The 13,281-nt window shown below is 37.6% G+C and overlaps 1 protein-coding gene and 1 pseudogene across 1 annotated transcript in view; one reads left to right on the forward strand and one right to left on the reverse strand.

Annotated features, from left to right (window-relative positions):
• Nucleotides 1-13,281, reverse strand: part of NPLOC4 (NPL4 homolog, ubiquitin recognition factor) — a 49,966-nt gene that overhangs the window by 17,308 nt on the left and 19,377 nt on the right. Inside the window, exons 9-12 of the mRNA XM_087710174.1 lie at nt 13,054-13,140; nt 11,001-11,072; nt 9,519-9,645; nt 3,233-3,393 (exon numbers count right to left, since the gene is read on the reverse strand). Of these exons, the coding sequence (XP_087566300.1) occupies nt 3,233-3,393; nt 9,519-9,645; nt 11,001-11,072; nt 13,054-13,140 (447 nt within the window). The remainder of the gene's footprint in view (nt 1-3,232; nt 3,394-9,518; nt 9,646-11,000; nt 11,073-13,053; nt 13,141-13,281) is intronic.
• On the forward strand, nt 200-2,086 carry LOC148048190 (cyclin-dependent kinase 11B pseudogene; annotated as a pseudogene).

The following is a 13,281-nucleotide window of genomic DNA, read 5'->3' on the forward strand; positions in this document are numbered from 1 at the left end:
ACATTAGTTGGGGATTTAAAGTCAGCCGAGGGACGGCAGCCACTACCAAACACAAGTGGCATTGTTAATTCTGAGAGCTTGCTAGGAGGCATGATGGAGAGCACCACATACTTCACGCTGAAGTTGAGCTGGCTCTGGAAAGTGATGGGACACTATTACAAAAGGAAAAATTGATCTTATACAAGAAAATATTGCAAACATGTATTTCCGTAGATATGGATGTATTATTTGTAAGCAGTGGGTGCAAGTATGCAGGCTCCAATGTTTCTTCAATCACGTAGCTAACTAGTCTGTCCTTCACTTCACCTCTCAACTTCCAGTTTCAGCGTTTTTGCTCTGGATCTGACATAGAATATTAGCAGCACAAAACTGCCAACCACCTCTCGACAGAGCTATCGCCCTCAAGACTGATGGCTCTCCAAGATTAAGAAGCCCAACTCTGATGTACTAATAATAACAGAGATAGTTTATGCTACTGTAGGGAGGAGACAAATCAGTAATGTCATCTTCGAAAGCTTGGAGGTGATTAGGTGGGATTCCAAAACCAGAAAAGAAGGAAGCCAGAAGAGCTGCTGAATTATAGAAAAAACAAAATGAAATGGCATCCTGTGGCTTTATTAGTTCTGGTTAGCACTGATAGGGTTAGTGGTTGTATATCAACATAGATTCTTTTTAAATTCTGAAAGGCTGGTATTATGTTTACTTCAACGTCATTCATGTAAGAGAAAGATCATGGGGGTAAAATACACCAGCTGAGGTATTTGACATAATATCTGAAATGCAAATTCAATGAATTAAAAATGTGAAATATTTTAATCCAACTAAAAAAGAAATAAAAACCAAAGATTTAATAGGCACTCATCTATTAATGGCTCTTGGAAATGCCAAGAAACAAAAGTACTCAAAACTACCGTATTTTCACCCATATAACCCGCCCACGCAAATAACCCACCCACACGAATAACCCACAGGTTGCCAAGATCGTGTAAAATATTTTCCGTATACCCCGCCCTCTTATATAACCCGCGACGAGTAAGCCATCGGCAAACATTACATTAGCGCTATTCCATCGGACCTCCCCATTAAAACCAATCGGAGGAGAAAGCCTGGGCGAGCTGGGGAGGGGTTGGAGGAATGGAGGAGAAGGGAACGTGCTGAGATCGGGGAAGGGACGGGAGGCGGCAACGGAGGAGAAAGCCTGGGCGAGCTGGGGAGGGGTTGGAAGAAGGGGAATATCTTCCCGATTCCCCCATCTCCTCACCCGTAGAACTGAAACGAGAGCTGCCCAAATATCTCCCGGCCCTTCAGGGCTGCCGTAGCGTGGAAGAATTCCAGTGCCTGAACCGGATCGAGGAAGGGACTTACGGCGTGGTGTACAGAGCCAAAGACAAAAAAACAGATGAAATTGTGGCCTTGAAGCGATTAAAAATGGAGAAGGAAAAAGAAGGTTTTCCTATTACTTCCTTAAGAGAGATCAACACCATCCTCAAAGCTCAGCACCCAAATATTGTCACTGTTAGGGAGATTGTCGTCGGTAGCAACATGGACAAGATCTACATCGTGATGAACTACGTTGAACATGACCTTAAAAGCTTGATGGAAACCATGAAGCAGCCTTTTCTGCCAGGGGAAGTGAAAACTTTGATGATTCAATTGCTCCGAGGCGTAAAACACCTCCACGACAACTGGATTCTGCACCGGGATTTGAAAACGTCTAACCTGCTCTTGAGTCACGCTGGGATTTTAAAAGTTGGAGATTTTGGACTAGCCAGAGAATACGGTTCTCCCTTAAAGCTGTACACCCCGGTTGTCGTGACGTTATGGTACCGAGCGCCCGAGCTCTTACTCGGAGCCAAGGAATATTCCACAGCCATCGACGTGGTCCGTGGGTTACATCTTTGGGGAGCTGTTAACCCAGAAGCCGCTTTTCCCGGGGAAGTCCGAAATCGACCAAATTAACAAAGTTTTTAAAGACTTGGGAACGCCGAGTGAAAAAATCTGGCTGGCTTATAACGAGCTGCCAGCGGTCAAAAAAATGATCAGCAGAGATCTGCTTTGGAGCGGAAAAATATACAAAAACAATTAATATCCTCAAATTTTAAAAAAGTAAACCATTGAGGGCAAAGGGCAGAAGAGCCAGAGAGTGAAAGAGAGATTTCTGGAAAGAAGGAGGATAGCTGGCAACAACAAAAACAAAAAAATGGCTTCTACGCAGCACTAACTATGAAGGTTTCTTGGTTCTGGGAAAGCCGGAATCAGTAATGGTGGTAGTCCCAAAACCACTGAAAAGAAGAACAAAAAGAGACATGCCTTTCTGACAGAAATGGCTTCCCCAAAAGACTAAAGAGAAAGCGCATCACGCCAAACAGAATATCAGCTAGTGTAATTAACTCCTTACTTAATTCTAAGTAAGAAAGAAATACAGAAACAGCACTGCAGACATTTCGCCAACATTACAGACCACAAACATATATTTATTTAGAAGAAAAGAACCTTTAGCATGCACAGCTGGGTGCACATAAAACAGGCTGATGTTTTATGACTAGCAGAATAATGGAGTGGGAAGGGATCTTGGAGGTCTTGCAGTCCAACCCTTACTCAAGCAGGAAACCCTATATCATTTCAGACAAATGGTTGCCTAGTCTCTTAAAAACCTTGTTACGCAGCCACAACTTTTTGAGGTAAGGTGTTCCATTGATTAATTGTTTTCATTGTCAATTAATTTCTCCCTAGTTCTAGGTTGCTTCTCTCCTTGATTAGTTTCTTCCCATTCTTATCCTGCCCTCTGGTGCTTTGGAGACTAGATTGGCACACACCCCTTCTTGGTGGCAGCCCCTTAGATATTGGAACACTGTTATCATGTCAACCCTAGTTCTTCCTTTCAACTTTACTACCATAAGGACTTTACCCTCCTTATAAGAAAGGATATGAAGTAGGGGAAAGCAAACTTGCTTTAATGAAGAACTGCTTGAAGTACTTTACATGAATGAAAGCAAAACTAAGAACTTGCCTTGCTTTGCTAACAAACAAAAAAAAAGCACAAGGTTGTAAGCTTTGAGTTGTACCAAAGCCCATTTACTCACGAAACTCCTGATCCAAGCTACTCCTTCCCTTCAGATCATAAGTAAATGAAGCCATCTATGGCTTGTAAGACACAAGATAAACTATGTATCTTTAATGGTCTTCACAGAAGTCATATGTTAACAGAGATGTGTAAGTTATGAATAGTTACCTTATAGAAGACATCAGGCACATATTGTTCACTGCTGGATTCCTTTGCATAGCCGAGTTCTGGAGCATCACGGCATGGCAACAAACATTCATCACGTACTAGAGCCATGCATTGATTGGATACTTGGTAGCCCTCAAAGTGGACTTGGTTGTCAGGACCCCCTGAAACAGAGATATTTTAAGAAGAGAAGTTTGACAGAGTTAGGTTAGAACACACTTCAAGCTGCTAGATGGGTTATCACTGATTTTATGAAGAACATGTTATTTCATTAAGAAATTCAGCCTCAATTCAGAGTTTATGGCCCAGACAGAACAGACTTTTTCTAGAATCTTGGCTTATAAGTTTTCAAATGAGGAATGATATCGCACTATCCAAAGGATTTACCATATACAGGGGACTGTTTTAAAGATACATTGTTCATTAGACAATAATGCACAGAACATCATATATCATATTTACATCATTCCTGAAAGATTAAATAAACTGATTACACACAAACACTGTGAAATAGATTTTTATAAAGGTAGCATTGAGCATTGTGTCCTCCCCAATTCTTATCCTACAACCTGTTCACAATACCTTATCTAAGATCAAACGGGCATTTATAAACATGTAGTCCTTGCTTAATGACAGTAATAGCAACTGGAATTTCACTAAGTAATGTGCCATAAAATGCAATGCCACTTGACTACATCACTTAGTGGATGCAATCCTGGCAGTCCCCATTGCTGTCATTTCTACTTTTATTCTTTATTCTTTATACTATTCTTTATTATTTATTTGCCACCCAACTCCCAAAATTTAATTGTAACTAGAATCCAACATATTCAAATACAAAGGTCCAAAAGAGCAAAGCACAACAAACAAACAAACCAAAACTAAACCCAAACTAAAAAGAGACTCTACAAGCATCTATATTCAAAGCCCGGGAGAACAATCATATTGCCAGTAATTTCCTGATAGGCATAAGGGCAGGAGCCACACAAATGTCTGGGGGCAGATCATGGCGCAGGACAGAAATTGCAACCAAGAATGCTGGCTTTCTGTAACAATGTATTTTTTAATTGATGAGACTCAGAGCACATCTCACTGCTGGACCAAACCAGATGGGCAGAAGCAACTGGAGATATTTGAGATAGCAGGCTCTATGCCAGGAAGGGTTTTAAGGTGATAACTAGCCTCTTGAATTGTCCCCAGAAGCAAACTGGCAACCAGTACAGCCTGCAAAGCAGCAGCATCATATTCCCAAAATGTGTTGCCCCTATCATTGCTTGCACCACCCTATTCTCAAGAGTGACTGCCTGACAGCACTAAACATAAAAATATTTAGTCTACATAAAAGTTTTAAATAATAAATAAAACCATGTAGTGATTTACCACCCCACCACCTTAATGATTCATGATTCTCTACAAGTTCTTCCTAACTGCTCAAAACTTTGGATAACAAGTTAAATCATTCCACTAAAAGGCAGAATTGTTTAGACTGACATAATTTCTCTATATTTACTTGTGTTTTAATTTTGGTGAGCTTTTGCTGAGTTAAGAAATCAAAGGCAGACTGCTTTTTGAAATATAATTCATTTCATATTACAAGTTTCCTCTACTATATCAATTTTGAGCCGGTGATTTTACATTCATGAAGCTTATATGTAAATGGGCATAATTGAGTGTCAAGTGGTAATCTACTTATAAGACGGGAATTGCTCCTGCTCCTCCTCTCTCTCCACTCCTAAAATCAAGTCCTATACTCAGATTTAAAGATGTCCAGAGGAAAGAACTCATCTTTTAATTCTGCTGACAGGAGCACTTCTGTCATAAACTCAATATGTGAATATCATAATGTTTTTGTTGTCTCCAAAAATGGCATCCTCTTTCTATTTGCAAGAGCTCGGTTTTCTTTAGAATCCTGTCTCTAAAATGTAAGCTGCTGCTACTTATCCTACTCAAATAAACAGTGCTGATTATGTCATCTGTACAAACACCAGCTGTAGACAGTTGCTCATTCTCCTCAACCTTATCCCCATCTGTCTATTGCTGAAAAAGTGAATGAATGGTCACATGCAGCCCAAATGAAGAGCAGCTTAGTAAAAAAAAGCATAGTAGTAATGAACTTTAATGTTTAATGCAATAAAGTAAGCACAGAGTCAAAAATTCTGGTGTTATCCAATTTGTCTACTGCCATTTTATACAAAGAGATCATTTGTAATATTCTTAAAAGATAATTTTGCATTGGACATATAAGACAAATATAACCTTTGGAGTAAATTACTCTATAGTGATGTGACTCTACAAAGTAACCTGCAAAACAGCACCAAGAGGTATTGAGAAATCTACAGAAGTCTGAAAATAACTTTTAAAAAAATCAAGATAAGCAAAATCTAAAATAACATAAAAGTATTTCTAACTCTGGGAAATATCACTTAATTGCAAATAATGGTGAAAGTGCAGTCGTGGCCCTGAGGTTTCTACTCAGCTGCTGACAAGCAAATAATCTAGTGACATGGATTACTATGTTTCAGGAAGCACATTATACAACAAACACATCACTGTTTAAAAAGAATCTTGTGAATTGGCCTTAGAGAAAACCAAGAATCACCAGGGGCAAAAAATCCACAAAAGTATCATATTATCATCCTCTTCTATCAAAACCTCATATTGTGGGGGAAGGATAGGAAGACTTGAGTTAGAGCAAGCAAGTCACAAAGAAGGTCAAATGTGACCTTCGTTACATCTTTCTATTATTTCTGTCCTGTTTTCTGACTATCTTTGAATGATCACATAGCATAGTGTTACTCATGTGGAAGCCATTATAATTCACCTCAATTTAGCAGCTGAAATATGCTAGTCATTCAAGATGTTTATGGAGATTGTCAGTCATCTAGGTGATGGTTGTCCCAAGAGTGCTTTTTCAAAAGGCAACTGGACTTTGTTTTTCCTTGAAGAAATGAAGAAGTTTCTTCAGTTCTGACCAGTTCTGACAGTGACTACTGAAGAAGCTTCTTGGATAAGAAGTGAAATGTCCTCAAAGAAAAACAAAGTGCAGTTGCCTTTTGAAAAAGTCCCCTCGGTATACTCATTTAAGATTTAAATAAAAATATTCTGCTATTGAATTCTCTTATTTAAAGAGAGCAACCAAAACAGAAGAACAAAGGTAATTAATGTAATCAATTAACAAATTGAAGCCCACTCAATGAATGTTTTACTGCATAAATTGTCAATGTGTATTACTATTGTTTCAATGGTATCACTACAAAATTAAATGAAATATTGAGTACCTGCAAACCATGACATTTTAAGAAGCTATGAAATTACTAATTAGACATGTATACTGTATTTTTCGGAGTATAAGATGCACCGGAGTATAAGACGCACCAAGATTTTGAAGAGGCAATTTTTTTAAAAAAGTAGGTAGGTAGATAGAGGGTTAGAGAGGGATAGAAAGAAAGAGAAATACAATAGGTAGGTAGGTAGAGTAGGTAGGTAGGTAAAGGGATAGAGAGAAATAGAGATAGATAGATAGATAGATAGATAGATAGATAGATAGATAGATAGATAGATAGATAGATAGATAGATACAGTAGGTAGGTAGGGAGAGAGAGTGTGCAGGTAGGTAGGTAGAGGGAGTGTGTAGGTAGGTAGGTAGAGGGCTAGAGAGATAGAAATAGAAAGAGAGAAATACAGTAGATAGGGAGGGAGAGAGAGAGAGAGTAGGTAGGTAGGTAGAGGGATAGAGAGAGAGAAATACAGTAGGTAGGTAGGTAAAGTGTGTGTGTGTGTAGGTAGATAAAGGGTAGAGAGAAATAGAAAGAGAAAGAGAAAGAGAGAGTGAGAAATACAGTAGACAGGTAGGGGAGGGAGAGAGTACGTAGGTAGGTAGGTAGAGGGATAGAGAGAGAGAGAGAGAGAGAGAGAAATACAGTAGGTAGGTAGGGAGAGAGCGAGCAGGTAGGTAGATGTTTCCAGGTATATTTATCCATGTGTTGGAGAAGGAAATCGCTGACAAATCTTAAGACTTTGTTTCTGCTGGCACAGCACTTGATCAATGTAATTATCATCAGTTAAAGAGCTTTCCATAAGGGAAAAAAAGTTTTTGCACTCTGCAAACCTCCAAAAAACGGTCCATTTTTTGTGAAAACAGGCCCGTTTTTTTCAAATAAAAGGCATGAATAGCCTTGGGGGGGGGGGGGCTTGCAGAGTGCTCCTGAGGGTATGCCTCCCCCCAAATGAGCAAAAAACAGCCCGTTTTTCACAAAAACGGGGGGTTTTTTTGTCAAAAAAATTGCATGCATAGCCTTATGGAGGCTTATAGAGTGCTGCTGGGGGAGGGGGAATGCCCTGTTTTTTGCTCATTTCTGCCTCCCCAGCCCCCAGGAGCTCTCTGAAAGCCTCCATAAGGATATGCACAGCCATTTTGGTGAAGGGGCGGGGCTTCGGGAAGCAAAAAATGCTGTATTCAGTGTATAAGACGCACCCAGATTTTCAGCCTCTTTTTTGAGGAAAAAAGGTGTGTCTTATACTCCAAAAATACAGTATGTGTCAGTGGTGGGTTTCAAAAAAATTTCAAACCTACTCTGTGGGTGTGGCCTCCTTTGTGGGAGTGGCTTGCCAGCCATGTGACCTGGTGGGAGTGGCTTGTTGGCCATGTGTTTTCTCTCTCTCTCTCTCTCTCCTTCCTTTTGTCTCTCTGTCCTTTTTTCCTTTTTTTCTTTCATCTCTCTCTCACTTTTTCTTTCTTTTTTATTTCTTCCTTCGTCTGTCTGTCTGTCTGTCTGTCTCTCTCTCTCTCTCTCTCTCTGTGTGTGTGTGTGTGTGTGTGTGTGTGTGTGTGTGTCACTGGTGGGTTTCAAAAAATTTTGGAACCTCTTCTGTAGGTGTGGCCTGCTTTCCGGGTCCACTGGTGGAACCTCTTCTAACCGGTTCGGTAGATTTGATGAACCGGTTCTACCGAACTGGTGCGAACTGGTAGGAACCCACCTCTGTGTGGAATTTTTTGTGAAGAAAAAAAGCTTTAGCCAAATAATAGGATTTGTCTATCCTTTTTTGCTCTGCAGTGCTAATTTTGAAAACATATTCTCGTGGATTCTTTGCTTTTTGAGGGAAGGGGGCAGAGGAAAACTGCATGTGATCGATCAAAATAAAAAGGGTAGGGATTACAGTTGGGTGAAGTTAACCTTTTCTTCTACAGAGGCAGGAGCACATTAGGATCCATGGTTGTAAGCTAGTCCTTGACTTACAACAGTTCATTTATGAAAATGTCATTGAATAAAGTGACTTATGACCATTTCCCACAATTACAACCCTATGGTCATATGATTAAAATTCAGATGCTTGGCAACTAGTTCATATTTATTGCTGTGTCTCAGGGTCATGTGATCACCTTTTGTGACCTGACAAGTGAAGTCAGTGGGGAAGCCAGATTCACTTAACAACTGGTTTACTAACTTCACAATTTCAGTGATTCACTAAACAACGGTAGCAAGAAATGTAAAATGGGACAAAACTCACTTAACAAATGTCTCACTTAACAACAGAAATGTTGGGCTCAATTGTGGCCACAAGTCGAGGACTGTCTGTATTTGAAAACAGCAAGAGACTAGATTGTGGAATTTAAAGCTAAAGATACTTGAATGAAAAATATTTAGCGAATAATAAATTTCAATATAATTACAGTACAGCTTGCCAGTTCAAACAAGATGAGTTATGGCAACATAAACTAGTAGAAGAGAAAAGAATCTGTGTTATAAGAAGGCAAAAAAAAAAAAGTTGAAAGTGACATCTGAAATCAATCACCAATTCATGTACCCTGGCAACTTTCCTATATTTACATATTTCTAAATAGTGTTAAGTTGCCAATATCCAAAATAGCCATGCTAAAATATAATAAAATGGTTGATTGAAATAATAGTTAAACGCAGCGGGAATAAAACTACTAAAATAGGCCATATGCAGCAGTAATATAAACAGATTAAAAAGGCCTACAGGAATAAAAATTTATTTGCCTCACACTAAAAATAACAGAATAGACAGCAGGTGGACCTCTTTATAAAACTAATTCCGTAGCTAAGGAACTTTTACTGTAAAACCCTGCTTCTGTTTTGCCATCCAACATGCCTAAGAATATACCCTGATATTTTTGTAAGCAGAAAAGTCAGAATGTAGAGCAAAATGCATTGTGTTTGATTTTGAACATTTCTGGTATCTGGAAAACCTTGCTTTTTACCTCAGGGACGAAGACAGACAAGAACTCTTCAGGGTAAGGAGAAAGACTACAGCATTTTATTGTTACCTGTAGCCACAACAGTCACAAACTTAGATCCAAAATGTCCATCTGGAGACAAGCGGCATATGTTTGGCTGCTGGTTCTGAAAATGCCCAGCTGTAATACATTCTTCTGCACTAAGGAAAAAGGCATCCTACAGAGGAAGAAAAGACAACACAACACAGGTGAGCATTTTTAAGGAAACCTAACAGGATTTATTTTTTTTAAGTATAAATTAATATCCAGCATAGAGTATCATCCTGGAAAAAGATTAGCCACTTATTAGGTGATCCTCATACCTGTGAATTTTCATTACTTTACCATGTTTTCTGATAAAATAGAAGAAGAATTGAGATTAGGGTATTTGGTTTTTCTTGATATAAGAAATTACAAGCAGAATCTGGGCTTTGTATAATAGATAATTTAAACAAGACATTAGGGAAATGAATTGGGAAATTAGATTTGAAAATAAAAGATAAATCATGTTATCTATTTGATTTCTAGTTGAAAACATTTAAGACCAATTTTAAACATTTATCTTTTATCAGTTGACATTTCAACATGTCTTTACCAGCATGCATATTTAAATGACCTAACAATTTTTTACAAAACAATGAAAAATATGGGCTTAAGGTTTTCATACTGCCTGACTTTCTAAGGGACCGATATACCTCTATACAAAAAAACAACAACAACCCTGCATTAAGTTTTGATCTCACCGGTATTCGGTAGTATCTCAGTGGTACGATGCTATCAGCTTTAGACTTAGTCTATATATTTCAATTTCATCAAGGTAGAAAAAGAGCAATAGAAATAGTTAAACTTTCCTGTTTCAGTTTTGTTTGCAAAATAATGTCCAGCTAAGATATTTATTAAAATATTATAGAAGATTCAACACTAAAAGGGTTGGAATTAGGAGGAAAAAATTGAAAACTGATTAGCATAAAAAGAACTGGAATAAATGTGGGAAACATTCAGTTATTAGATATTCAGCTTACTTTTAGGTGATATAGTTTCACAGCAAAAAATCTTTTTAAAAAAACCACTACAGGCAAGATGACTGCTAGGGAAGTTTTGTTTTAAAAAAGTCTCAGCAGGTGACAGGATTCAGCTCACCTTGTCCGTGTTCAGAAGCTAAGTGGCTTCAGGCCTTTGTTAGTGCTTTGATGGGAGAGATCTAGGGCTATAGACCAAAAGTTTAAAAAAAGCCACCTTGTAAAAAGGTAAACCATTTCCATATTTTTTTTGGCCAGGAAAACTACATGGAGCTGTACAGATTGCCAAGAACAAAGCCCAATTCAAATGAGACTTTAGCTTTTTTATTGAAGGGAAAGGGAAATATGTTGTGAGATATAGTATTAAAATGTGCTACATATTTCTTCTGTATAAAAATCCTGCATATCCATCACAGGATTTCTTTTGAACTCCTGTTCCTCATGAATTGTGCATCTAGATGATACAATATTTGCTGTAAAACCAGAAGCAAAATAAAGAGGAAAAAATTCTTACTTTGTTTCGGCTGTAGCGAACAGTCCCCTTCCGTGTGTCCTCTGAAACCAGATCTGTGAATATCCAGCCAACCTTAAAACACAATACATATACATTTATTTATTTATTTATTTATTTATTTATTTATTTATTTATTTATTTATTTATTTATTTATTGTTTTATTGTTTTATTTAAAAATGTTGCCCATCCTAGTTAGTACAATATGGCCTCCGTTATATAAATTCCTTGGGGAAAATATTCTTCACAGCTGTCTGGGGAAAAAAAATATTTATCTAGCATTGCAGAATTAATTTGAATACATTTTATAGTGCCGGCTGGTAAGACCTGCAGTTTTAGGCTCCCTTATGAATAGATCTGATGACTTCTACAGGGTTCCTACTTTTCAGACTCCTTGCAAAAAAAAAAAGGTATTTAGTCTTCTATGATTTAGACAGCAAAACCAACAGTTGTTCACAGAACTTTTCTCAATATTCAATTTTTATATTAATTAATCTAAAAAGCAAGATTAAATCTTTTCATTCAGGTCTAGGAGCTTAGGAGCTGTACATCTTTCATGACTGCCTGCTTATGGAATCTGACCAACAGGTAAGATCTGTGAGAGAAGGCACGTTATGGGTCCCACATTTGAGAAAATATTGTCAAGGGCGCCCTGTGTTATGGCCTCCTCTTCTACAGCACATTATCCCTAGAGCAGTAGCCCCCAATCTTTTGGGTACCAGGGACTGGTTCCATGGAGAGAAATCTTTCCACGGACCGGAGGGGGCGTGGTTTCACATGCTGCCTGCATCCCACGGATGGGGCTTCGCTCGTTTGTGTGGACCGGTTTCTGGCATGCCATGGCCTGATGCCAGTCCACGGAACGGGGTTTGGGGACCCCGCCCTACAGGTAAGGACAGTCCATCCCTATTAGTGCTTGAGGGAATGGTAAAAAATAGGGTTCTTCTGCACAGTTTCTGTGAGTGGAATAGAAGTGTGGCTGATCCAAAGTGAAAGTTTGATGAGTGCTGAGCTCATGGGTGTTTATTAGAATTATATTTTACTTCATTATTACCTTATATACCACTATTTTAATTCTAATTACTGAAAGAAGAAATTGTAAACTGCTAAAAGTCTGATCAACTGGAATGTCATTCAATCCAAATATATAAATAATGCTATGTGATAAAAAAAAAACTTTTCGATTTTAGCTCATTCCCACTTGTCTCACCTTTGGGTTCTTGTCCAATTGTTACTTTCTTATAATCACGCTGATTTGTTTTCTGTGAAAATATTGTTTTTTGACGTAGCCCCTCATGGCATTTTGTGAAAAAATTGTCAGCACTCTCAAAATTCCAAACATATTTACCAGCCCAAAAGGTTAGCAAATATGAGAAAACAAACTTACAGCCAAAAAGGAAAATTCCATGTATAAAGAAGTTTGCATAAATCCAACTTAATATTTTGTCATGTCATTTGTTGTCCCTGGATTAAAAATTCTCAAACTCCAGGAAATAAAATCTATTTTATTTCTCTGGAACAGGGATTAACAATATAAATTACCTCCACCTATATAAGAAAAAAAATTATTGATCTGAAAGCAGATGTGCCACAATTAAAAAGAATGACTGGCAGTCTTTAGATAAAGGTAATCAAAATGCAAGTCAAAATTAAACATATTAATATAGTTTAAAATTGAAATATAATGATGATTATATAATTTTAACAGTACGTAACTTTTAAAAACGTTTTTCTTTTATATTTTAGTATAATGGGGTAGTTTTATTTATTTATTTAATAAATTATTTATTTATTTAATGCAGACTTGTTATTCCTTTTTTCTTTTTTGGATTTCTCCCTTTTTTCCTCCATTAGGCAGATAGGGATTTTTTTGTTTGTCAGATATCTTATTATAAAATATTTCTTTTCTTTAAAATACACAATTGCAATACAATTACATTGCAATATGGTTTGTATAAATTGCATATTGACAAAATGATTTGGTACTTAGTAAGGTTTTCTTCCCTTGTATAAAGAAATTTCCTTCAGCATTTTGACTCCAATGTATTTCTATACCTTTCTTAGGCCAAGTTTTGCAGCAATCTCATCCACAACCTCTGCTTTTGGGTCTTCCAGGAGCTCTAGACTATTTTGTGTACCAATCTAAAAGAAAAAAAATCAAATGGCATTAGAGAACTAATTTTTAACAGGTAGCCATTTAGCATTTGAAAGGGAAAATAACATCATCCACAATGAGGAAGTATCAGAAGAATGAAAACAGACACGCTACTTTGTCCCATTTAC

The sequence above is a fragment of the Thamnophis sirtalis genome, unplaced genomic scaffold, assembly GCF_051295495.1.
Source record: "Thamnophis sirtalis isolate CommonGarterSnake01/CBP01778 unplaced genomic scaffold, rThaSir2_p1.2 scaffold_3, whole genome shotgun sequence".
Classification (NCBI taxonomy): domain Eukaryota; kingdom Metazoa; phylum Chordata; class Lepidosauria; order Squamata; family Natricidae; genus Thamnophis; species Thamnophis sirtalis.